Source organism: Dermacentor albipictus, chromosome 3 (assembly GCF_038994185.2).
Source record: "Dermacentor albipictus isolate Rhodes 1998 colony chromosome 3, USDA_Dalb.pri_finalv2, whole genome shotgun sequence".
NCBI classification, from domain to species: Eukaryota; Metazoa; Arthropoda; class Arachnida; order Ixodida; family Ixodidae; genus Dermacentor; species Dermacentor albipictus.
Genome location: NC_091823.1, coordinates 135,166,861 through 135,194,618, shown reverse-complemented (window position 1 = coordinate 135,194,618; position 27,758 = coordinate 135,166,861). Strand labels below are relative to the sequence as shown.

Sequence of the window (27,758 nt, the reverse complement as noted above, 5' to 3'; positions counted from 1 at the left end):
CACAGACCTAAAGCCCTTTCTACGCAGTAAATTGAGGAATATTTGGCAAGGCGAGTGGAATACACAAGCAATGAATCAGCTTCACATAATAAAACAAAACTGGGTAACTGGATAAATGGGAAAATACCAAGGTACAAGGAAGTACTTCTTTGCCGATTAAGGATGGGCCGCACATGCGGTACCCACTCTCATCTCTTGACATGGGGCGATCTTCCAACTTGTCTTAAGTGCGGCAATAGTCTCACAGTCCTCCATGTTCTTATTCAGTACCCTGCAATAGAAACAGAGAGGAAAAAGTATTTCCCTGCTGCATATCGCGATAATTTACCCCTTCACCCTGCATTTTTTCTTAGCGATGAACCGCATTTTAATCTGTAAACAGTGTCAGAGTTTTTAGCCGAAACGGAACCCTGAAAATCATCTGGCCAGGCAACTTTTAGCACACGACTAACAGCCCTGCGTTCAAGGGCTCTCTTGAAACTCTGGTGTCAGTGTTAAGTTTTATGGCATCATGTTTTAACGAAAGTCCATTGCCATAGCCCATGTCACATCCTAGTCACCGTCATTATTTCAGCACCTATATATTCTACTCCACTTACAGCGGAAGTTTTTAGGAAGTTTTACAGCCATATCAAATCTACCATGATGAGTTCACTAGGCGCGTCATCCACACTACATCGTCAGCATTGCCACCTGTCATAGCGCTCTTTGGCCAAACCTGGCCCTAGCGCCATAAAACAACACACTTCATCATTATCACCTTTCTTTTGCACATTGAGGCAGACATATTGGTTGTCGTCATGCGGTTCTACCGCGTTAGGGACATATGTAAAGTACGTGCGGATGTAGATGATCTTTCGTGCTTGCACTGCATGTGGACGAGACGAAAGATTCATAACCGGACAGTCTGAGTGGAGTTGATGTATTTGGTTCGCAAAGACAGGTTGAAAATATAATGAACTTCATTTACCCAAGGTGCAACCTTTGCAGTGTTTTTTTTTAACCTTCACTCCATTCGCAAACTATGGTACACTTTCTATGTTCTACACTCTTCGCGGCTAAAAAGAACATAAACTGCTGATATGTTTTGCTGTACTTATTTGCTCATCTCAAACTCAAAATTTCGGCCACGCGAGTTTGTTCAAAAAGTCAGAGTAGGGTGGCATGGACCTTATATATGTTTTCGCACTTCAACTAGTGAATAGCTTAAAATTTCTTGGTTCTTTTTTTTTCTCAGAAAGCATCATTTTGATTCTCTGTGTGCCAATCTAGATATAAGTGAAGTAGATGTAAGCACAGATTGTTGCGCAAATTCTGTTGGTTATAATAAAGATATGATAGTGACTCTAGGATTTATATTTATAAATAGTATCTTCTTTCTATTAACGATAGGAAATTGTACGATGGTCATCTTCACAACGTACTCTCTCGGTATCTCAACTGTGCAGTAAATGCTTTAGGCTCTGGTCCAGATTTGTGCTAATATCTTTTTAAAATGCCCGTCGCAGTGGCAGCAAGTCTTTCTTTAAGCTGCAAGCAGGAGCTCAACCAGTAAAAAACAATTCTAGTAAAAATGTGCCTACTAGTGCAATGGGTTTCCCAGTGCTTTTTTTGGTTGACAAAAGACAATTGATGACGTTTTTATGGATATATTTTTGTTATCTCCTATAGCGAAAGTTAAAACACATTATTTGTTAACACCCCATGTGATAAGTTACCCATAAATGCATAGTGACGATGAAGGTTCGTTCGCGTGATTATTTCATTTGGATCAAACTGAATGTCCCATTGTTATGTGGCTTGGTGTAGTCACAATTCGGATGCATGGTCTGTATTCTGTGTCTAGTGAAAGATGCCCTTTCGAGGCATGTTGATATGCAAAAACGTCAACATTTATGTCTTTCTGAGTGTTTTCTAGAGGTGTAAACACTGGCATTCCTTAGAAAATTCTCTCTAAAATAGAAAAGTCACCTAAAGTATGGCTGACGACTATCTACTACCTTGAGCATTGTAACGGGTACGGCACTGTGAGTTTTTATGTCCTTAAATCTAGATGCATTTTTCTTATTTCCAGTTTTGTTTTGTGTATATAGCCAAATGATATTGTAACAAATTTAGTTGGTCTTCCGAGGTCTTTCGGGATGCACGCCGCTTTGTCGTAAACATCGTGCACCGTAACGCTCGCTATGGATCAGGCTATATATATATATATATATATATATATATATATATATATATATATATATATATATATATATATATAATATTTTGTTGCCCTATAGCACTTCCTTGCGTGGGATTTTTTTCTGTTTTTATGTTGCTCTGAGCACCCCGTTTATCTTTATTGCGCGGTGCACTAATTTACCCTGATTTTTGTTTTTTGACAGCACATCCTGCTCCTCGACATAGCAAATGAATGTTTTGAGATGCCAGCAGTAAAACGAAGGAGATGTTATTCACACTGGGTATACACTATTGCCTTGCTCGAGCGGCCACGATGATTGCCTGTTCTTTTCGTGCACATGACAAATGAAAGCAGCAGTCATGCTCTCGCAGGTTTACCCTGTTATGTGTTTCGCAAAATGCCTTGCGCTTAAAAGTTTAGAGTAGGTTACTTATACAGGGGGCATTCATACCAAGAATGTTTCAAGAGTAAATATTTAGTTTTTGAACTAAACTGAGGGCGCCGAAACTCCCTGTACCTCCCTTTGAACACTCAGTCCCATGCCGATACGCGGCGGCAGCGCCGCTTCCACCACTGGCGGTTGCCGGATATCCAACTGGAAAATATTTACAACGAAACAATGCCTCCATGACATCACTGATGAGGTCAAAAGGTAGAGGGAGAGGGCGCGCTGCCGGAAGGAGGATGCTTGCCGCGAAGCCTTGCTTTCTGACTTCGTTTTTTTATTTATTGCCTGTTTTGTACTAAATTATCAAGTAACAAATGGCATTTGACAAAACGAGATAAATCAATAAGTTTCCAGCACTCGGCTGAATATCCTGGAATCTTTTGAGCGTGGTCAAGGGTTAAGGTGGCCTTCGACGCCGGTCACTTTCGCCAGAGTCAAGTGGCTGGCGACACCTGTTAAATACCTAGTTGTCCCGCTGGAATATTACAAAAATAACGATGAATAATGGAAAGAGCAAACAAGAGAAACACAGATTAAAGCGAACAAGTGAGAAGGTGGGCATCTGCCAATGTTTGCAAGAGCTACAGTTTGCAACCTATATTATTTTTTTTTTAGGCAAAACTTCGTTATGTAATGGAGGGATTGCACTGTTCAAGGATTAATATAGAGAAGCTGCACCGAGTGTTCGCAGTAATTGTGTGGACTTCGATCTGGGAACGATGCAGTCGAACGAATTTGTTCAGACGAGTTAAAGACGGAGGTTTGGGAATGACGCACCTCATTATACGACAGGTCATAAAGCGGTTTTTATTTTTCCGCGACTTAAGCGATCCTTTCTTGCGCACAGTGTTCCAAGTGAGGCTAATGACCGAGTTACCTGGCTATGTAGTCCGTAGAGAGGATATGAGCGGTCCTGTTTGTGGATTTCTTGAAGAAGGTATTTTAAGCGTGTGGTTCTTGTCTGTTAGATTTTCAAATGAGTACATTTTTTCAGTGAAACGTAAAACTCTGTAGAAATATGTATGCGATGCAGTTCTCCCTGTTCCAAGGCCATACAAAGTGGAGGCCAAGGGCAAGACGTGCTTAAGCGGGTGAAAATAATGCAAGTAACTCCTTTCGAACTTCGCATGCAATCGGGCTGAGTTCGCGCTCTCTTCCAGGTCCGCTGGCCTCGTGGTGACATTAGCCAAATTGCGCAGCAGAAGTGCCCTGTTTATGAAATGCTTTTTTTTTGCCGCGTTTAGCTTGGAAGCTTCTATTCACTTTTTAAAGCGCTGGTACAGCGCTCGTAGACATCAATGACAATCAATTTTTATCACAAATACTTATATAGCAAACAGTCAACAGCTACCAATAGTCGCAGCCATTATATCACATTTCGTTATATCGTGAAAGCAGTCGCATTGAAATTCTTAACTTGTAGTTATGTTTAGGGCGACATTGCAACTAGTCCACAGATATAGTGGGGGGTTGTATGAAGAAAACAACCTCCTGCCACCATCAATCGTTAATTTCGTTCGTATGGGGTGAAGTCGATCAACTAAAGCTGGCCTATTTCTCAGTCAGCCAAAACTCAACACAAATAGAAATTGAACGTTTTTGTTTTTATTCAGATTCCATACTGCAAAAAGACTCACCTCCGTGCAGTGCAAAAGTGTCAATCTACAAAAGCAATTGTCATTCACATCCGAAATTTGTACGTAATAAGCGAACATAGATTCCAGAAGATCAAACCAAGCGAAAATTAACCATTGTGGGCAGCTGCCATACAAAACTTGACTATACGTGTGTCATATCGGCGACACATTTTGTGGCTTACAGAAAGAAGGTAGAGTACAATACATGTATTTCATTGACAGCGTGAGAAGTAAGGACCCACTAAAGTTTGCTCTGGCTACATGCGTCTGCATTAATAGGAAGTAGCCTATAATTGCTCTTAATATTTGAACTACATGCCGAATGAGGGACCACATTTCTACTGCTCTTACAAGCGCCTACAATCTCCTTGTCGTCATACTTTGCGTCATATTCATATAGAGGGAAAAGCACGGCGAGTATTTGGACACTATTTTGACACAACAGCAACGCAAGCAACGAACCATTCACAAAAAAAACACTTGATAGCACTGTTCACCTCAAGGTGGATTACCAGTTTGTACTTAACTAGCAATAAATACTCTATAGTTGTATTACTGGTATTATTAAATACATTTTACAGGAAAAACAAATAACATTCCATCTCGTCTATAATGGAAGTGCTAGAAAAGTTGCACACACCAAAACTGAACCTAAAGCAAGGTAAATAAACATATGGTACCATCTACGCTCTAAAATAAGATAAAGTAGATACCTTCAACCTTCTTTAGTACGATGTCTTAGTAATGGCGTATCGAAACACATAAAGAAATTACCTGCGTGCCACATTTTTCCGTCATTGCGCTTCAAATTTCATAAAACATCACGGCTGTTTCTTTATTTCTTTATTTTAGCCATGGCTGTATGTGCCGACAAAGGAAGGAGTGCACAAAATGTATAGCCCAAAAGAACACGCACGCAAGCTTTCCGTACAAGTATTTCACCGATAGCAAATGGGCTGCCTTCATGACGAATGGATCAACTGAAGCTGCTCTTATGTCAGTCCTCTCAGGCTTGCACAGAACTGGTTTTTGCATGCGAAGTGCTCAGAAAATAAAGTGAAGCACTTGCACTGAGCTGCTGTCATTAGGAAACCTGCAAAACTTCGCAGAAGAAAAATTATCGATGTTAGAACACCACAGAGCCGCTCAACACATACGGTGCCTCAATTTAGCCACCTTCGTCTAATGCTTGGTTGACCTGGTTTCCTGGGTCTTTCGTTCGTTGCACACCTGACCAAGCTTTCCTGTCTTATCTTTACCGTATTTACACTTCGGACATCAACCAAAACAGATGACAAACTGCGATCCGACTTGTGATATCGCTGAGCGAGTGGCAAGGTTGAGCGGAGCTGAGCTCAACGGACGCACGAAGACAACCACTTCCCGCGCTTCAGCCGATTTAGGATTCAAAAAAAGAGAAATAAAAAAAATAACTCGGTATGGCCAGCAGCCGCTTGGAGGGCGCATGTTCGCTGAAACCCAAACTAGCACTCCCTTTCTGGAGGTTGCTAAAAGTTTAAACGTTTCACAAGAGCAGATATTTGATTGTGCCGTGAAATTTGCGTTTTGCAGGAAATAAATAATACAGCATCGTGGCTAGTCAAACGGTTGTTTATAGCACGTACTTTCACCTGCCACCTAAGTCCTCGGGTGGGCATGATGAGATTACGTGCCCACTAAAGTGCGCGGTGAAGTATGGATGAAACGTCCAGCGAAGCATAGACGAAATGCGCGGTGTGAAAACTTTTCTTGACTGAACCTATTGTGTAGCTTCCAGAACGTTCACCGCTACTTATGGACCTAACTACAGATGTTTCCCTCCGAACTCTTTCCCGTGCACGAAAACTTGCTTAGTCATTGGCGCCGCCCTATGCGCTTAATGTTTTGAATTCACGCGGCGTGCCATCTTCGTTATTGTCCTCTTTCAAATTATTTCTTCGGCGTGCTCGCGCAACCACTGCAGCGTCTCGTCGTCATCTTTGCATGGCTTACCTTCTCCGATCACGGCACCCGCGCACTTGACCAATCTCAAAAGGGAAGTTCACCATGAAACACAAAGGCGTGTACTCGTGAACATCTGAGCACAAGTCCATGCGAAAAGCACCATGCTACATGTGGCGTAGAGGAATACTTTCTCCCAAGAGCACATTCGCGCCTTAAATTCGCTGCAGTTGTCAACGTCACGCAGTTGAAATGGCATATACGAAGCCACTGGGTGAATGTGCCAGCTGGTGTGGCCACTATTGCGCATTTTCTAGCCTGAAATTTGAAGGCAATGAACGTTTAGAAGCCGCGTGTGCTTCTCAGTAGGGCCAGCTGCACTTCAGCCACTATCCTTTTGAGATCAAAGGAATATAATGGTTTATAATTTGCAAAACTTATGTACACGCACTTTTAATCTAAGATATTTTGCAAAAACATGAGATGTTCAGCACTACATTATTAGGTTTAGCAGATATAGAACCTATACAACCAATATTTAATTAAGTTTATGCTTCCCAAGTAGACAAAGTGAACGCCACTGCAAAGAGGACATATTGGGGGGAGCGTAGTAAACAATGATGAGTTCGGGACATGAACTGTTTCACTGCAGTGCCACCAGCGCATTGCCGAAGAGAAAAAAAACGGTGCCCTCATTTTCGATCCTTCTTCGACCCTTTGGGCAGGAATTGATTTTGGCGGAGCCGTGAGATTTCACAATCACTGCTGGAGTTTCTTTCCTTCTTGCGTGTCACATAACTAAGGTGCTTTCTTTCGCGCCAGTGAAGCACTCAAGCGTTGATTCTGTCTTCCAAAGTTATGCATAGGTGGATGCAGAAAAAGGAACTTTCGGAAGAGTTAATCACCCCCACCCCCCTTCCCCGGCGTCGGCTTGCGGGCGCTTATGCAGCTGCAGCCCAGAACAACACGGGGAATTCAGAAATTGCCGCAACCGCCAGAGGCAACAGAATGGCTAGCATGCGCGAGCATAGAGAGCGCTTCGATCAATGCGTGCAAGCTGTTATCAAGCGCAGTAGCAACAACATTTTCTTTAGCGGTGAATTTATTGACTGGCATAAAGTCACCGACTTCTACGCCATCTTGCCTTCCTTTGCAAGAAGTTACTCGGCTGATGTGTACTCAAAAGCACTTTGCCCTAATTTGTGTGGTTGCGCAATTTGCTTCTCCGGTACACCATCCTGCACTATACCTTGGCCAACAGCAGGGGTTGTTACACAAAGCCACATGCTGTAAGTGCCTTTTCAGTGTTGTTAGTGTGCAGCTTTGTTTATTCTTGATTAATGGCGATCAGCACAGGAAGGAAAATTGTTCGTGCAGTGATGGATTGCAGTGGAGATTCCCTTTCGGCTCGGAATGCAGTCAATATGAAAATTGCGATACAACACTGTGTACCCCCATTTTTAACACATTCAGTATTACCATGCACACTCATTGTATGGTAAGGGCTGGCGATAAACTTCAGTAGGGGCATTAAACAGAGTATTGTTCATACATGTCCCTGCACTCTTCCTGAGATTACCTTTCGCGATAGCCACTTTCGAATCATGCCCGGGAAGACTAGACGGCAGTAATGCCTATTGTTAATTTTACCAGATACGAAATGCAGTAAAAAAGCACTGAAGCGACCAGTTGCAGTAGTGGAGGCCAGTAAAACTTGTGAAAACTCGTTCATGTGGTACAAATTGTTAATTTTTATCTAATTTGCTTATACGTGAGAACAAGCATATTGTTACGGGGATGTTGGGAGTATAGGAAGACGCTATTTAGAATATATAGACAAGATGAGTCAGAGTATTTAAGATGACTGACCGTCAACAACACGCAGCATGAAGCGTCTCGCAATCTTCTTCTTCCACTCTATTCTTTCATCCTTCCGTAACAGGACCCGCGGATGGTAAAGCGCCGTTTCAGCGCATGGTAAGCGAAGAATTACGACCGAAGTATGGCTTCAGCCGCGAAACATGCACGATGTCAACATGCATTGGACTTGTGAATGTATCAAACTGTAGCGGCAAAATCTCGTAATTTACTTCGTTAACTTGACATAGGCCTTCATCAAAATGCCCTGTTTAGCGAGACAGAAGCTTTTGGGAGAGGCCAACCCGACGACATGGTGATCAAAGGAGCACCCAAGCACCTGACGCGGACATCACGATGGCACCGGTCAACGGAAATCTAGGAGTAGCCGGATCGATGATCAATGGACGAGTCTTTAGCTACGTGCAAGCAGTCCAAGGCGTCATCAATGCGTGCTAGTGGGTAGACATCTTTTTTTGTATGCTTAAAGGCTAATAAACGAGATCGGGTGATTTGACGTGCCATGTGAGCCCGAGCGACGACTTCACGAGTGTACTCAGTTGCAACACGTGGCACAGACGGTAGAGTTGTGTCAAACAGCAATGTAGCATCGCGACCATAAAAAATATAAAAAAGTGAATATGCTATGGTGTCATGTCGGGACGAGTTATATGCGAACGTCAGGTAGGCCAGCGTGGCGTCCCAGTCGTGGTGGTCGTTCGAGACTTACATCGAAAGCATAGCTGTGATTGCTCGGTTGAGACGTTCAGTAAGATCGTTCGTTTATGGCTGGTAGGCGGTGGACAGCTTGTTATCAGTGGCACAAGAGCGGAGGAGGTCGCACACAACTCGAGACAAGAACGAGCGGCCGCGGTCTGTAAGTAACTGTCGAGGTGCACCGTGCAGGAGAATGACGTCGTGGAGGAGAAAATCGGTGACGTCTGTTGTGCAAGTAGTAGGCAATGGCTTTGTTCCCTCAAGTCGTCGTCGGAAAAGGGCCAAGCAGGTCAAGGCCTACACGAAAGAATGGTTCCGAGGGAACTTCAATTGGATGGAGTCGTCCGACAGGTGGCGATTGAGGTTTCTTATGGCGAAGGAACTGTTTGCAAGTTGCGACATAACGACGCATAGAGCGTTAGAGACCTGGCCAGAAGAACCGGGGTCATACCTGGTCATATGCAAGCAAAACTCCAAGCTGTCCTGCCATCGGTGGATCGTGAAGTTGTTCGAGAGCGACTGATTGCAAATTGCGAGGAAGGACAAGGAGCAACTCAGGGCCGTCAGGGTTGATATTGCAGCGGAAGAGGATGCCGTCCTGCAGCACGAACATGCGGCACGTGCCACCAGTGCTGCCAGATTGTACTCCGCGATGTTGGACTGTAAGGAGTGGTCACGTTGTTATTCAGCGCGTATGTCGCTCATGTCAGTAAAAGGCATCCCGTAAGTCACCGGATCATGCGCAGCAGGATCAGGGGGATCCATGGGGTGACGAGAGAGGCAGTCAGCGTCCTGGTGCAGGCGTCCATTCTTGTATTTGACAATAAATAAATATTCCTGGAGCCGCAAAGCCCAGCGACTAAGCCGTCCTTTCGGGCCCCCGAGGGAAGACAGCCAGCAGAGTGCGTGGTGGTCTTGCCAAGGTAGCACATGAGCGACTTTGGCAAGCGAGTTCCAAAAGTCGGACGATGTCGGAGTACGGGGCCTTGAGCGGAATCAACGAAAGTCTCAGAATTACCACTACGTGTTGTTCAAAACCGAACGTCAACAATACTGTCAATTGCTACATTGCTCAATTGCCATTCTTATTACCGTCGACAGGCATCGTGCGATGAATTCTGCTCACGCATTCATCTCTCATTTAATCTCCTTTGACAATATTGTAGCATGAAAATATTTGTGAGTCGCAACAAAGAGCAGGCAACACTCTTGCCCAGGAGAAGATTAGCCGGTCGAGGTTTGGCTATTTTTGGGTCCGATCAATGAAGGAAAGAAATCTGAATGTAGCATCCGTAAATCTAAGAGAAAAGCAGCATGAAATGTGCAGGAAGCAACATTCCTTGCGATAAGCATCTTCTAGTTTAGGTTTCTATTTTTTTAATCTGCGGAATTTCTATGCATGGCAATCTTTCAGTTATTGTCTCGTGATATTCAGTGCCTCAATCTATGAAGGTCTGAGATGCGTAATTGTTTATGAATTCGTTGTCTCTAATTGTAATGTTCGAATAGGCACTTTAAGGATTTAAGCCATTTGAAATCATGCCTAGTTATACTTATCTTGTTAATAGCCCTTCCTTCCAGCTCCGGACTGTCATCTCTTTCATAAGCTGCGGAAAATATTGTCCACTAATCTAGGCGAAGATTTCTAAATCACTGCTTGCGCCATGTGCTAGCCCTATGTTATTGGATAAAATTCCCCCAAGAACATCTCGATCCTCCAATTGTTCGTTTACACTTCATTAGGGGGTTTGTTAGCTGCAGAACACGCTTAAGATGACCCCTCTAATGTAGCTACAGAAGGAGCGTAAAAACAGTGACGCGCCAAGAAATATCAATAGCGATCCTAAACTTGATCAGCTCATATATATTGTCACAGTCGGTAATGTGGAAAGAAGACGACGCTGATGGTGGTCTTGGAGACGACGAAGAAGTGTTTTAGCAGGATCGATGCTCTACGCTTGTTGGCTCAGCCATTAAAAGCTACCTGTAAATAGACGAACGCTTCTTCCTTCCCGTACGGGATAGCGTAGGTGATTCTGCTAATGATGAAAGAATGAACGAGCCTAAGTAGGTACCTTCCCAAACCCGTATATTCTGCACAAATGGCATCCTGAGGTGCACTCTCCAAAATGTAAAAACTGTGAAGGCATAGCAACGCTAAATCACATGCTTTGGGCTTGCCCAGCCCTAAACGGCCTACATGGAAACAGAGAGTCATGGGAATCCTCCCTCCATAGCCAGGAAGAGCAAGCCCAAAAACAGGCCATCCGTCAAGCCCAGGCCGCCGCCGGAAGTCAACTGATTCCGGCCGACGTCTAGGGGGGAGGTAGACGGTGATAGGGAGAGCTGCGTCTCACCCGATCACCCATACTCTCTGACGGGTGTAAATAAAGTGCTATCTCTCTCTCTCTCTCCTTCCCGTAACATCATTGGTGGACGTGCGGGGTAATCGAGCAAGACGGAGCTCCGCAGCGGACGTAACCTGGCCGCCATGTCTTCCGAAGGAGACAGTTCAACAGCGGCCCCGTCGTCGCCACCGACGGTCATCCTGGCCCAGCCTCGCGACCCTGGCATGTTTTCCGGGATTGACAACGTTGACGTCGATGACTGGTTACAGAATTATGAACGGGTCAGCGCACACAACAGGTGGGATAACATGCTTATGCTGGCTAATGTAATTTTCTGCCTCAAGAAAACAGCACGGGTCTGGTTCGAAACACATGAAGAAGAGATTACGAGTTGGGACCAGTGCAAACAGAAGCTTAGGGATTTGTTCGGCAAACCCGTCGGCCGCCAACGTGCTGCAAAGAAGGACCTTGGGACCCGTGTGCAGACGTCCACTGAATCGTACGTGGCCTATATCCAGGACGTCCTCGCTCTTTGCCGCAAAGTAGATAACAATATGGCAGAGGCAGACAAAGTCAGCCACGTCTTAAAGGGCATCGCGGACGACGCGTTTAACCTGCTTGTTTATAAGAACATCACAACGGTCAATGAGATCATTAACGAATGTCGCCGTTTTGAAGACGCGAAGAGTCGCCGCATAGTTCAACAGTTTACGCGTCTACCTAATACCGCAGCTTCGTCGACGTGTGAAGACATTTGTCCACCGCGTGAGCTCACCTCCTCCGAGAACGTCGTCCGTATCGTTAGGCGAGAAATCGAAGCAGCGTCTCCCGCCACGCCTGTGACACAGTGCTTTGACGATTCCCGGCCGCTTGTGTCCCTCATTCAGTCGGTCGTTCGCCAAGAACTTGCGAATGTAGGTCTTCCATCCATCTGCTCCGCCAGCCGTCCTGACTTTGCTTCGTCTGCTGCCACTGCCCCTGTTCACCGGAGCCAATACGCTCCATATCCGAGCTATCGCAACCCGGCCGAATGGCGCACCCATGGCGATAGACCCATCTGCTTTTACTGTGGACGTGTGGGCCACATCTCTCGCCACTGTCGAAGTTCCTGGCCAGCCCACTCTCGACCAAGCTTTCCTGCCTACCGCCGCTCCCAACTGAATCCTCGCCCGCCATCACTCTCCAACGAGGTTGAAGACGCACCTGATAACGCTCGAGCCACTGCGACCAGCCGATCGCCATCACCACATAGTCGCCGCTCCCGTTCGCCCCAGCTGCGTCGCTCTCCATCCCCAGCTTACCGTCGCCGCTCTCCGACGGGAAACTAACTGGGGAAGCTCCTGGAGGTGACGCTGCTCTAGAACACCGGTCTGAAATTCCTCTGCTGACCCTGCCTGCTAATCGGAACCTTCTGGACGGGGACGTGGATGGTTTGCCCGTTACAGCACTCATCGACACTGGAGCCCAAATTTCCATCATGAGTGCGGAGCTTTGAACGCGCTTGAAAAAGGTACTTACTCCTGCTCCGACTCGACTGCTCCAGGTCGCCGATGGTGGAACTCCGGCAGTGCTTGGAATGTGTATTGCTCGTGTCAGTGTCGCCGGTCGCCACACATCCATATTGTTTAGTGTGCTTGACCGTTGCCCTCACAATGTGATCCTCGGACTCGACTTTTTGTCCGCCCATTCTGCTCTGACTGACTGTTCCGCCGGTGTCGTACAACTTGACTTACCCCTACCTGTTCCCATTGACCTTCCTGCTCAAGCTCCAGCTCAGCTTTGTTCCGCGGATTTTATACGCCTGCCATCTCTTGCAGCAACATTCATCCCTGTTTTAGCCAGCCCACCTGTACCTGATGGAGACTATGGCCTCACTCCCGCGACGTCAGTCCTGCTTTCTCACAATGTCTCCTTCGTTTCTGTTGCGGACAATCAGACATGTCTTCCGATCCTAAATGTCGGACAGTGGCCGCAAGTAGTTCCTCGAGGCATGTCTCTTGCCACGTTGTCATTAACGCACGAGTGCCACATTTCTGCTCTATCTGTTGCGCCGTCTTCGGCCACTGTTCATTCTGCGCCTTCTGCATCAGCCCCGACCGATGACTTTACATAGATGGTTGCACCGGACCTCTCCACCCAACAAGCCGCACAGCTCCGTGGCCTCCTCGAGTCCTACTCCGACATTTCCGATCTGAACGATCGCCCTTTGCGTCAGACTACGGCCGTGACGCATCGGGTAAATACCGGCGATGCAGCACCTGTCCGCAGGCGCCCATACCGGGTGTCGCCCTCTGAACGACAAGTTATCCAGAGCGAGGTTGACAAGATGCTTGCCAAAGGGATTATTGAACACTCTTTCAGTCCGTGGGCTTCCCCTGTTGTTCTCGTGAAAAAGAAGGATAACAGCTGGCGATTCTGCTTTGACTATCGTCATCTAAACACGATCACCAAGAAAGATGTGTATCCACTTCCCCGCATTGACGATGCTCTGGATTGTCTCCACGGTGCCACTTATTTTTCATCTATAGACCTTCGCTCTGGATATTGGCAGATTGCCGTGGATGACATGGACCGTGAAAAGACCGCATTCGTCACACCAGATGGCCTATATCAGTTCCGAGTAATGCCATTTGGCTTGTGCAATGCCCCGGCGACCTTTGAACGGATGATGGACATGCTCTTGCGTGGTTTGAAATGGTCCATCTGTTTGTGCTACTTGGATGATGTCATCGTTTTCTCTTCAACTTTTGCGACTCATCTTGAAAGACTTTCATCTGTTCTTTCTGTTTTTCGCACCACTGGCTTACAGCTCAACTCGTCCAAGTGCCACTTCGGTCACCGCCAAATAACTATACTCGGACACCTTGTCGATTCGTCAGGCATTCGCCCCGACCCCGCTAAAGTTCATGCTGTGCAGAATTTCCCTGTACCAACTTGTGCCAAAGATGTTCGAAGCTTTATGGGCCTTTGCTCTTACTTCCGCAGGTTTGTTGAAAATTTCGCCCATGTTGCCCGTCCCCTGACTGACCTCCTGAAGAAAGACGTTCCTTTCTATTGGGGCTCTGAACAAGCGTCTGCTTTCTCGCAGCTCATCACGCTGCTTACTACACCTCGTGTTCTCACCCATTTTGACCCCTCCGCTCCGACAGAAATCCGCACTGACGCCAGTGGCTACGGAATCGGCGCAGTTTTAGCTCAACGCCAACGTGGGCACGACCGCGTTATCGCCTACGCCAGTCACCTCCTCAGCGCGAGTGCCTCGCCCTCATTTGGGCGGTGGGCAAGTTCCGACCCTACATATATGGACGACCATTTACAGTTACAACCCACCACCACGCCCTTTGTTGGCTTTCCTCCCTCAAGGATCCCACAGGCCGCCTCGGTCGCTGGGCCCTACGGCTGCAAGAATACACATACACTGTGGTCTACAAGTCGGGTCGTCTACATCAGGACGCCGACTGCCTGTCTCGTCATCCCGTCGATGTACCGGACGGTTTAGTGGATGTCGCACCGATCTGCGTTCTTTCCCTCTCAGCCTTGCAAGACATTGGCGCTGAACAACGACGCGACCAGTCATTACGCTCCATTATCGAACGCCTGCTCTCTGCTCCGTCTGACCCATCCCTTCACATGTTCGTACTACAAAATGGCATCCTGTATCGCCGCAACATGCACCCCGATGGGCCCGAGCTCCTAACCGCCATTCCGTCTCATCTGCAAACGATTGTACTGCAGCAACTGCACGACGTTCCCACCGCTGGACACCTTGGCGTCACGCGCACCTATGACCGAATTCGGCGATGGTTTTTCTGGCCGCGTCTCAACCGCTCCATCCGGTGCTTTGTTGCCGCGTGTGAGTCGTGTCAACGCCGAAAAAGACCAGCTGTGCCTCCTGCCGGACTGCTGCAGCCTTTGGATATACCGGCCGACCCTTTTTTTCGCGTTGGCCTTGATCTCCTCGGACCATTCCCTATATCCAAGGACGGAAATAGGTGGATTGCCGTCGCTACGGACTATACAACTCGCTATGCCATTACTAGAGCCCTACCAACCAGCTGCGCTACAGACGTCGCTGATTTCTTGCTTCACGACGTTATCTTGCACCACGGTGCACCTCGTCAACTTCTCACCGATCATGGCAGATACTTTCTTTCCAAAGTCATAGACGACCTACTTCGATCATGTGCTACTAAACATAAACTTACTACTGCTTACCATCCTCAAACTAACGGTCTTACCGAACGCCTGAACCGCACATTAACGGACATGCTCGCAATGTATGTTTCCTCCGATCATCGCGAATGGGACATTGCTCTACCATTTGTCACGTTCGCCTACAATTCCTCGCGCCACGACACAGCTGGCTATTCACCCTTCTATCTTCTCTTCGGCCGTGAGCCGACTTTGCCTTTCGAGACACTCCTCTCTACCTCGCTCGACACGCCGACAGAGTACACTCGGGATGTAATAGCCACAGCGACCCAAGCACGCCAGATTGCCCGCATTCGTCTGTCTGCTTCCCAGACACGCCAGAAGTACCGTTACGACAAGCGCCATCATGACGTGAACTACGAACTCTTGTGCTAGTATGGTATCCAGCTCGGCATGTTGGTCTTTCCGAGAAATTCCTCTCGCGATACTATGGCCCTTACCGCATCCTTCGCCAGGTGACCCCTGTCACATATGAAGTGTCTCCGCTGAATGCCACGGTGCCTCCACCCCTATCTGACATCATCCACGTCAGCCGCCTCAAACCTTACCTTTCTTCGACCGATGAGCCGCACCAATCAGGTGCTTTTTCCGACGGGGCTGATGTCACAGTCGGTAATGTGGAAAGAAGACGACGCTGATGGTGGTCTTGGAGACGACGAACAAGTGTTTTAGCACGATCGATGCTCTGCGCTTGTTGGCTCAGCCATTAAAAGCTACCTGTAAATAGACGAACGCTTCTTCCTTCCCGTAACAATATATATATATATATATATATGTATATATATATATATATATATATATATATATTTGTGTGTGTGTGTGTTCTGATATGCGCGAGTGGACCTTGAATACTTTGTTTAGCGCAAAACGACACACACAAGAAAGCCGACAGGACATAGACAAGCGCCTTGTCCTGTCGTCTTTATTGTGTGTGTCGTTTTGCGCTAAACAAAGTATTCCTGGATTCGCACCAACTAGCCCGCCAACGCATTGTAGTGGACCTTGCTTTGTTGACTTAACAGTTCATGGACATATTCAACTGATATCGACGATGACCAAATGCAGTTTCTTCGCTCCACGGTCTCTATCCTCTTCACGTTTCCTAGGAAAAGTGTGTACATCCAATCCAGTTTCACTCGTAAAACATAGCAATTCGGAACTCCCGTGGGCCTGGGCCTCCATTCTGCGTGCCGTAGCGTGTTTGCGTTAGCTCGCAAAATTTTGCCGAAAAATCAATAAAGAGCTGTCACATCTTCACCGATGGAAACCCAGCCTTCTTCGTATGCTTGCCCTCCTGGGAAGTCCTAGGCCCACTTTAAGAAGAAAATACAAATGCCTTAAGAAAGTACAGCTCCTAACGCAAGTGAATCCACTCGAGGGAATCCTTGAAAACGCGACACCGAAAACAGCTTTCGCTAAACTGAATCTCGCCTTTTTCCTGACCTATTGCACTCAGCGCGTCCATGCCGACGGACCGTTGACTAAGCGCGCTCTTTCAGAGCACGAACATTCAATCCGGAAGTTCCAGGAAAACAATTCTGCCATTGATCAATTCACGGCGCACTCGACGAAGGCTCCGAGCATTTTTTTTTTCTATTTGGTTCTGCTTTCGCGAAGTCAGCGTCGCCCTCTTTGTAGCATCGCTTTCTTCAAGAAACGGAAGACTCGCATGCCCGCTCCCGTGGTGCAAGGGGCTGCTGTTGTCTTGCCGGGTACTAGTACATGGTAATCACACAGAAAGTGTTGCGCAGTAGGAGAAATACGTGGTCAGCGGGGGTACTTGAACAAAGGTACCCCACCCCAACAGAGGCGAGGGCCACTTTGCCGCTTTCCCGCATGGCACAATCGGTTCCATCCACACACGTGTCGAACTGCGTCACGACGGCCCCCACGGGTCGAGCCGAGCCTTGTTCGGTGTCGCCTTTCTGCGTAATGTGTCTATATTCACTCAGACGGAAAACAGAGGGTTTATTGGCGCTTGCAGTCACTTTCGCTAACCCCTTCTACGTATTTCGTCCGGCGACCGACGTGAACACTGCCTAACAAATGTCTGGGGGAACATGCTTGCTTCCCCAAATCAGCAGAACGGGAGCCACCCTATCACCCCCTATTGCCTTAGAGCTAACACAGCCAAACTAAAGTGCTACTGAGCTTCCTAAGCATAAAAGGATGACTGTAGGCAGGAATTTTTTTAAATGTTGCAAATTAAAAAAAAAAACAACGTGACGTTTTCAAGCTCTTTTAGCCTGCATGAAACATAATGGCCTTTCTAGCTAGGTTCAATGCCAAATACTAATTTACATACACACGCTTTCCGGATTTAAGTGCTCATCTTCCTCTTCGCTTGACGATCCTTCCGATAAACATGGTTTGACGAAGCTAGTTTTGACACGATGCATCACGCCGCAAAGAAAGATTTGAAGGGAAGCATAAGGAACGAAAATGAAATAATAAAGTTGCCTGGGCTTCCGTATGAGAGCATTTTTCTTAAAAAAGATTAATGCTCATGGAAATCTTTGAAAGAGATAAGTATCACATAGATGCTAGTCAAATATGGCGTAATAAAGAATCGTGGCGACCAGACGAAAGAAACCAGCTAGTAGCCTGATGACGTGGCAACTGTGAGTGAAGTGGTAGCGCATAAAACTAGTTTTGTGGAATATGCCGAGAAACTTGTTTCTTCGCTTTTCTACAAGCTATGGTGACTTTACCTTCATTTACCCCGGCTTCACGAAGCTCCTATGCACGTACATTGCTTTCTACGAAGCAGGTGTGTATATATCGCGTGTACAAGGTGTCCCAGGTAAATTTAGCCAGAGGTTAAAGATATGCGAATGCCACGTAGCTGGAGAGACCTAAGGTAACTTGGTTTGCCGCCGTCAGGAGACACTAAAATTATGCTTTTCATTCCGCCTAATTGAATAATTAGTATTAAATAGTTATTGAACTTCTCAAATATTATAGGTAGGTTAAAAGTGGCAATGATAAAATTGTAGAGCGACATGAAAAACTTCCGATTAAGCTTTCCGTTCCTCAATGCGTACTACATATAAGTGATTTTCCGAGCGCACATTAGTAAAGAGTAAATTTTAATACTTACAGGCAGCTACTGCGGCAGAATAACTGACAGCATCGCACGCGGCATGTCCCGTCTTCTTTCTCTTCGCGAAGCGAAGTCGTCCTTTCCCGGCCTGCTCATGCGCAATGCCTCCTAACAATATATATATATATATATATATATATATATATATATATATATATATATATATATATATATATATATATATATATATAGATAGATAGATAGATAGATAGATAGATAGATAGATAGATAGATAGATAGATAGATAGATAGATAGATAGATAGATAGATAGATAACATGTGTCAGAATGTATTTATTGCACTGTATAATATTGTTCTTATTGTTTTCACTTGTCTGGCAATGTTGTAGCAAATCATGTATCGCTCATTTCCCACCCTACCATGATCCCGACGAGGTAATGCAGTATTTCAATAAACTATTTATTATTTATTTCCATGTACTATGGCTTGAAAAACGATCAACAATACGAGCAACTTTCTTTACTTACGAACGCAAGCATCGCAAATTAAGCTTATGCCTAATATTGTTGAGCGCTTTGTTTTTAATTGCTTTCAACGCTGTCATGGTAAACCTCAAGTACTTGTTTAGTATCGCCACGTACATTTAGGGGGAGAAAATTCAAAACTGATTTAATATGTTTCGCTATCAAACCAATGTTACTAGTTTTCCAAGGAGTGTCAATACGAAACGAATACTCAGGAGCCAATATATTTCTTTGTTCACCAAGCGATGGTGTTAATTAAAGCCATAACCTTCAGTAACTGAATAAACCAATCCAGTGTCCCGAATCACTGCTTGTAGTGCGGCCAATTTTTTACAATTTTTCGGTGTGCTACTTGCCGGTCCAAATTGTTGGTTCCTCTTTGTGACGTAGCCATCGGCTTTCGGCGGCAATCCGAATAGTTCGTTTACCAAAGTGTTTTGAGAGCGCTTGCAAAACATTCGCAAGTCGATCCATGTGAATCGATGTTTTTATGGCATTGTGGTGATTTTATCTCACTGGCGGGTGGTCCTCATTGCTTTTACTGTGGTGCTCTAGCGAGATCTTTTTAACATAATACACTGCTTTACGGATTCAGAGCAAACCTGTTACATTTTTATCCTGTAGCAGCGCGAGTTTCGCCTCCAAAGACGGCGAAGAAGATGATGGGCTCACATGCAGGTAGCTCGAGAATTGAACAGGCTACCGCACTCGACCCGATTGGCCACGGTGTCGGCCACTACCTGATCCCGCTGCAGCACGGCTGGCCGGCCTAAATGAACCGTGGCTACGGCGGCTAGCTCTCCGCGTAACTTCCCATAAATTGGTGGCCCGGATGACCAACCCTATCCATTTCAGCTTCAGCGCACCATTCCAGCTGGCACGGGTCTAGTGGGCTCAAACCATAGCGTTCCTGGTGAGAAGCCTTTCGAATAACATACCATGGCCCCGTTGGCCATTACCCCACCGTGGTTCGTGCAGCTCTTTCAGTGGAACACCCGTCCTCCGGTAACAATCAGGTACCTATTCGCTTAGTGTTATAGCTGGTTGCACAGAGTAAAACTATGCTGTCTTCGTTTGGCATTCATGGGCGCTGTGTACAGTGGGGGGAGTAGGAAAAACGGGTTCCTCTCACGGCGTCGCCTAATAAACGTCTGTGTGTACTCCTAAAAACGTACTGCCTGAGAAGGCATGGCGATGATGTTGAAGAAATTTGCATCCAGATTGAGTGCGTCAGGATGCAAAGTGAAATACCACTTTGGCTAAATTGTTTATGGATGCATTGTGCATAGCATATAATAAATCTTAACAAAGCTGTAGCATTGATAATTGTGTAATTTACTTATGCGAAGCTTTTAAATACCACCTAAGCAGACGGAACGTACACGATGTAGTGAGAGCATACAACGTAATTTCCAACAGGCCGCCTCTGAGATTTCTCAGCACGCCACTAACATGGCCGTTCGATAATTTTTTTTTTATCCATCGGTCCTGCAGCCGCCATATATTCATATCGTGCGGACTCTTGGACATCATTACATATCGGGGAGCATAGCAGCTGATGCTGCAGCCCGAGGTCATACCAAACAGATATCCCCGACTGGCCACCATGCACTGATGCCCGTCCCAACATGATATAGAGACATTTCATATAATTACAGAACAGAAGAAAACGTCCACCACCTCACCCACACATAGTAGGGAGGAAGGCTTGCACCTACGAAGACCCCATGCAAATTCATTCCCACATTACTGCACAAGATACATCCAACACTATACGAATACAACTGTCAGTTCTGCGGAAAATCCAATATGCTCTATCATATGCTTTGGGATGCAATGGTGTCACGGAGGTGCCAGCAAACAGCGCCATATGAAGGGCAGGGAGATTACCCCCTGACCAGCGCTGACCCGGAGCGCCAGAGCTGACTGGTGGATCGAGCAAGGCGAACAGCCGAGGGTCATGGCACCCGGGACTAAGGAAACCACCCACTTGAGGGCGACATGCAGAAGATCGCCGGCTCCATTGTTTAAAATCAAGTTTACATCATCATCATCATCGTCATCATCATCATCATTGTTGTCATCGTCGTCATCATCACCAGTGGCCGTACCGCTACAATCGCAACTGCCACATTGTCCCAAAGAAGCCAAGCATCCGAGCCATCTAGATGCCTTCGAAGTCATGCGTCGCTTTCGGCGAGCAGTAATGCACGCGTTTTTTATGTTTTGGTATCAGCGAATGCTTTTAAGATTCTTAGGGCCCACCTTCCCGTACTGAAAACGCAATAATGCCGCACGACAGCTCGTTTATTTCTGCGCTATGTGAAGTAAGACTTTTTGCGAGGCTCTAAATTTTGTTTACACTGGTCTTAAAGTACTCTGCAAATTCAATTAAGAAACATATGATGGTGGTGACGTGAACGAGGCTTCAGAAGACAAAAGAAAGCCCAAGTGTATGTTGAGGGACAGGGAGGTGAAAAAAAGTAAGAACTCGATGAAGAAAGCTTGAGCTGCAGAGTTTTTTCTTTGCGGTCGTTTTTTTTTCTTTACACCCAGGAAGCATGACAGACCGCGAAAAGGCCCGTTTCGCCCGAAGAGGTATAACGGTGAAATATGGACTGCTGTTGTTTTCCGCTTCAGAGTCGTTTCTCATAAAAGCGATCCGAGAGGCCATTTCGAAAGCCCATTTCTTCCCGCGGACGTAGGCCGTTTCAGGCGCTCGTTTCTTGGTCACTCGAAAAGGGGCAGCCAAACTCATATCAAGTAACCACTACCTCACTAATGTGCGTAAAATGTTAGTCTCACTAACGCAGATTGTTTTGGGCCGAGTGTATTGCTTAGCAAATAACACTGCTTCAAATGAAGTCTAGACAAATGTTTATGGCGTTATTTTATTTCTTTCTTTTTTATTCCTAACTCGTACTTCGTTTACAATGATGGCAACAACCGTAAACTCCTACTTGCTGTCTTTCGTCTTCGTTGACTGCTTTTTCTTCGTAAAACGTCCACTACACTTTTATAACATCACTTTATTATCTGTGGTATTGTTTTCTACTGCGAAACCTTCCTGTCAAAAAGTATAGTGTAGTTCTTGTGCATGTCATCGCTGAAGTCGTGTTGAGAGAGAGATAAAACTTTATTGTGTCCTTGATGGGGTTAAGGGGTGGCGAGGGTCGGGAGACTAACCCCCAATCCCCCCCTTCCTCAGACGGCGGCCAGTTCTTGCTTTCTGGCGGCGTCTTCGGCCATCCGGACGGCCCAGAGCTGCTCCTCTGGGTCTAAGCTGAGCAGCAATGTCTCCCACTGCTCGGCCGTACTAATGATGCGTGTGTTAGTGCGGGAGGTGTTGGTGGGTGAGGCTTTGGGGCATTGCCAAATAATATGATTGAGGTCGGCGCGGGCTTTGCACGCTTTGCAGAGTGGTGAGTATGCGTCGGGGTACATGCGGTTGTAAAGCACGGGGTTCGGAAAAGTTCGTGTTTGAAGGAGTCGCCAAGTGGTGGATTGAGACTTAGTCAGTGATTTGTGTGCTGGGGGGTAGCGTAACCGCTCTCTGCGGTAGTGCAGTAGAATTTCTCCGAACGTGACCATTCGGTCCCGCGCGTGACCGCGATGCAAAACAGAGGGCTGGTCGGGATCGGAAGACGCAGGAGAAGGATGATGCGCCCGGTGTGCGAGAGCTCGGGCGGCATCGTGTGCGGCTTCGTTTCCAGCCAGACCCGAGTGACCAGGGGCCCAGATGATCTGCACGCGGCGTTGCCTTGAGGGAGGAGTCCCAGAGAGAATCCTCTGCGCTTGGGGTGCTATTAGTCCTCTTGCGTAGTTACGAATGGCCGTTTTTGAGTCGCTGATGATGCAGTGTGCATTGGTAGCCGCGTAGGCCAAAGCGATGGCCGTTTCTTCTCCTACTTCGGGTTGCGTGGCGAATATTGATGCGGCCGCGGAGAGGTGGTACTGCGAACCCGCGACTGCGACGACCGCCATGGCGTTTTGGTTGGGGTAGTCTGCTGCGTCTACGTAGGTTACGTCAGCGGCTTGGTCGTAGCGCTTTTGTAGTTGTTTAGCCCTTTCTGCACGTCGCTCCGGATTGTGTTCAGGGTGCATATTGCGAGGTATGGGCGGGATAACTAGCTGATCACGAATGTTTGGAGGGATGGGTACTTTTGGTCCGAATTGCGTGGTGTAGGTTATGCCTAGGGTGCCTAGAATGTGCCTGCCCGTGGTGGAATGGGCAAGTCGTTCGTATTGGCTAATACGTTGCGCTTCAATAAGCTCGTCTATGGTGTTATGAATGCCTAGGGCGTCCAGTTTCTCGTTAGAGGTGGTGATGGGAAGATGTAGGGCTTGTTTATAGGCCCTCTTGATCATGGTATTGAGTTTGGACTTCTCAGTTGCATTGAGGCTAAGGTACGGGGCGACATAGGTGATCCTGCTCAAGGCGTAGGCGGTTACCAGGCGTATAAGGTTGCTTTCCTTCATGCCGTGATGTCGATTTCCGATGCGTGCAATGAGGCGAGTGGTTTGGTGTACATGATTATCTAATTGCTTGAGTATGTCCGTGTTTCCGCCGTTTTGTTGGATGCGTAAGCCAAGGATACGAATGCTAGGTACTGTAGGTATGCGTTGCTGGTGCACGCGGAGTTCAATCTCGGGTGGGTGAGGGTCTGGACGTCGACCTCCCCAATTAGGCTTGTACAGAAGGAGCTCCGATTTTTGTGGGGAACACGCCAGGCCGCGCGGTTCTACGTATGCAACGACCTCGTTGATAGCTTGCTGCAGCGTGTCTTGGATGTCTCCGTCGCTGCCCCCGGTGACCCACAGGGTGATATCGTCTGCGTATAGGCTATGCTTGAGGTTGGGGATGGTAGCTAATGCAGGCGGTAGTCCGATCAAGGCCACGTTAAACAGAAAAGGGGATAGAACCGATCCTTGCGGCGTGCCTTTACTGCCTAAGTGAATAATTGGCGACTGCAACCCTCCGATGGTAATGGTGGCTGTGCGACCTGTAAGAAAATTCTTTACGTAGTTATAGGTTCGATGTCCAACCTGGAGTTGAGCCAGTTGGTTCAGTATGGCCTCATGCGTGACGTTATCGAAGGCCTTGGTTAGGTCTAGCCCCAAGATGGCTCTGGTGTCCAGCCTGGAGGTTTTGTCGCCATCGATAATTTGGTGCTTGAGCTGAATCGTGACATCTTGAGCAGAAAGTTTCGGGCGGAAGCCAATCATGGTATTGGGGAAGAGGTCGTTGTCGTTCATATGTCTGTGTAAGCGTGTGAGGATGACGTGCTGGAGGACTTTTCCGACACATGAAGTCAGGGAGATAGGGCGGAGGTTTTCGAGTAGGAGGCGCTTCCCGGGTTTGGGAATCATAATAATTTTGGCTTCTTTCCATTGTGAGGGGAGGTTTCCAGTTTCCCAGTATGCGTTAAAATAAGCTGTGAGGGCTAGTATAGAGTCCTCATCTAGGTTGCGAAGCATTTTATTAGTAATGCCATCAGGTCCCGGGGCTGAGTTAGGGCGGAGTGCGAGGATGGCTTCACGTACTTCTGCTGCTTCTATGGGCACATCCAGGTGGTCGTTATCGGTGCCTGTGTATGCTGGAGCGGGTGTGGTAGGTTGAGGTCCTATGTATCGGTCTATCAATTCTTGAAGAACTTGTGCGTCCGTGCCCGAATGGGTGTGTATAATTTTTTGCAAGTTGTGCTGTTGTGTGTTCTTGCTGTTAGCCGGATCGAGGAGGCAACGGAGGATATTCCAAGTTTTGGGCAGGTTTGGTTGCCGCTCCATGCTGTCGCATGTGCTGTGCCAATTTTGACGAGTAAGTTGTTGTGCGTAGTCTTCGATTTGAAGGGTGAGAGTACTAATACGCTTCCTGAGCGTTCGGTTGAGCTTGTTGCGTTTGCATCTGCGTTGTAGACTGGCGAGGGCTTCCCACATATGCAGTAACTTGCTATCTGCCTCCTGCAGATTGGCTTCCTCAGGCACCAATTTAGTAGCTTTGCTCGCGTCTTGCAGCAAGGATGCGACCCAATCTTCGAAAGGGGGTTGGGTACCCGAGAAAGAGGTGAGGGCTCTGGCCTGCCGGAAAGCGTCCCAGTTCGTTATGTGGAGTTGACGACCCTTAGGCTTTCGCGGGCCCACTCGAACTGTTGTTTGGATTAAATAGTGGTCGCTGCCCAAGTTGTCTTGTGTGTTGATCCAGTCTGCTTGTGGAATTCGTTTTGCGAATGTCAAGTCCGGAGTAGTATCTCTGCTAACACTGTTTCCCATACGAGTGGGAGAAGTTGGATCCGTGACAAGAGTAAGACCTAGATTCTGTCCGTCAAGCCATAGTTGTCTTCCCTTTCGGCGGTCCATTGAGTATCCCCATGCCACCGCAGGGGCATTAAGGTCCCCTACGATGAGCAGGGGGGCTCCCCTAGCTACTTGATCTGCTTTGGTGAAAAGTCGTAGAAACCTATGTTGTTCTCTGGGGCTGCTGTACACATTGAGGATGAAGAGGCTCTGTTGCTTGCGCCTTGCAGACGGGATGATCTCCAGAAAAATGTGGGCTGCTGTATCAATGCCTGTGTGATGCTGTATAACCGGAATGTTTCGCTTAACTAGTGTGGTTACTTGGGGCCTGCGGTTATCATTGCAAACTGCGGTGTATGCCGCGTATCCCGACAGCTTAGCCGCTTCTCCGGTCTCTTGTAATGCGATAACATCGGGGGAAGTATGTGGTGCGAGAGAGGTAATGTATTGCTCTAAGTGTGCTCGTTTTCGCCGGAAGCCCCGGCAGTTCCACTGCCAAATGCAGTAGGTAACACGTTCTGGATTACTCGCAGCCATCTTTGTCGGGACGCGAGTACGGCTTCTTTAGGGGACCTGCTCTGGGACGGAGTAGGGTGTTTTCCAATTCTGTCAAACGGGTATTGTGATTTTGAGCCAAAGTTGCGACCATGTCTTGAAGCACTTTGCGCGTGTCGTCCATGTTTTCCTGTCGCTGTTGTTCTCTTGCCGCAAAGGCTTGCTCAATTCTGGGCAGTAGTAGCGTTTCTAGTTTCGCCGTAAGGAGGTTGTCCATTGCGCGTTCGAGAGCTTTTGCAATGGAGGCGTCGAGCAATGTGGCAAGCTTACAATCTAATGCTTCGTTGAGGTTGCGTTCTATCCGCTGTTGCAGCTCGGTGAGGGCCTCACAGTTGACATTTCCTTCTGAAGTGTATGCTGGTGTTGCTACTTTTGAGATTGGTTCGAGAGCTTTGCGTTTGTGCGAGGTTGGTTGCTGGGTGGTTTGCGGGCAATCTATTGCAGGGACAGGAAGGATGTCTGCATTTGATGGTAAATGCTTGGGTTGTGTGTCTGCAAGTTGGGATTTGAGATTAGCGTTTTCTGTCTTGAGTTCTTGTATCTCAGCACGTAAGGATCGGAGTTCCTGCATGAAGCTGTGCATGGTAGCGTCACTAACTGTGTTCACTGGGGTTGCTATAGGTTGTGTGGTGTGACCTGTGTGGGAGACAATGCTGGCCCAGCTTACCTTGGGGGGTGCGTCTTGCACTTTGACTGTGGTCGTTTTAAGGCTTGTGTTTCCTTGCTGCTGCGGCGGTGTTGAATCCGGTCCGCTCCGAGAGTGACTGCGTCCTTGTGACTGACTGCGACCTCGGGAGCGGCTGCGTCCACGAGACCGACTGCGTCCTCGTGAATTGCTGCGTTCGGGAGCCTGCGGTTGTAGTGTTGACTTCGGCGTTGGCAGAGCTGAGTCTCCATTTGCAGAAGTCGATGGCCCCATCTCCTGGTCAGCTCCTTGTTGTCCCAGTCGTAGGCGTTCCCATCGTCGTTGGAGTAGGAGGTGTGGTGTCTGGAAGCGGCGATGGCAGGACCTATCACCAGTCGGGTGGTCTTTGCCGCAGAGCGCGCAGCAAGGGTGACAGGGGTGATCATCCGGTGGATTTACTGTGTCACAGCTCTTGCATTTCTTCTGGGTTGGAGTGGGGCATACATCGGCCCTGTGGCCGACGGTCCCGCAGATGTCGCAGACCTCGATGCGCTTCTTATGTAGATAGCATTTGTATTCTGCTCCGCGGTAGTAGACATGGTACGGTACTTGCTTTCCGTCGAATACGATGAGCACTGAATTAGTCTTGCCCATGCGTCGGGCCTGCAGAATCGTAGGGTTCTTCTTGTAAATGAGACTGTTGGTAATGTCTTCTTCCGTGTCATATGAAGGGATGTTATGTATGACTCCTTTGGCTGTGTCCTCCGGCGGTGTGACGTATGCTGTGGCAGCGTAGCGGACTGCTCCGATGGGGAGACTGCGGATGCGACAGTATTTTTCGGCGTTAGACATCATTGGCGTGCTAACTACAATGACATTATTATCCGTGCATGAGCGGTAAATGTCGTCCTCTGCTTCTTTGGTTGTAATGCCCGTGATCTGTAGTATTGAGTCGCGTATCTGGGCGTCTCCTAGTTTGGACACGTTGAAACCGTCTCTTGGGCGTATGACGATCTTGATATCATTCTTCGGAAGTCGAGGTTGCCGTGGTGCGCGTCGGCGTAGTGCGGGCTGCTCGGTACTCTCGGTGCGTGCGCTTGCTGTTGCACGGAGGGATCCGTGTATGAGTTGGGATGATGCCTGCGTAGTCTGTCGTTGCTTACGGTGGCTGACAAGCCACCCTGCTTCAACGGAAACTTCTTCGGGGGCTATTTTCGTGCCTTCAACCTCTACTACCTCCATGACGAGGGGAGGGGCTGCACTTACTTGATCTCACGAGGGTGCGAGTCGTTGGGCGAAGTCCTCGGGAGCCGGGACTGCGACAGCGACGCCGCGCACCTTCGTAGCTGCG

General features: G+C 47.6%; 1 protein-coding gene across 1 annotated transcript; it reads right to left on the bottom strand.

Moving 5' to 3' along the window:
- Positions 1 to 263: 263 nt before the first annotated feature.
- LOC135904950 (uncharacterized) lies at positions 264 to 27,758 on the bottom strand. The gene is made up of 2 exons (XM_070536510.1): positions 26,053 to 27,758; positions 264 to 271 (listed from the first exon to the last, which is right to left on the bottom strand). Exons 1-2 carry the CDS (start codon positions 27,647 to 27,649, stop codon positions 264 to 266), a joined length of 1,605 nt encoding a protein of 534 aa, XP_070392611.1. The 5' UTR covers positions 27,650 to 27,758.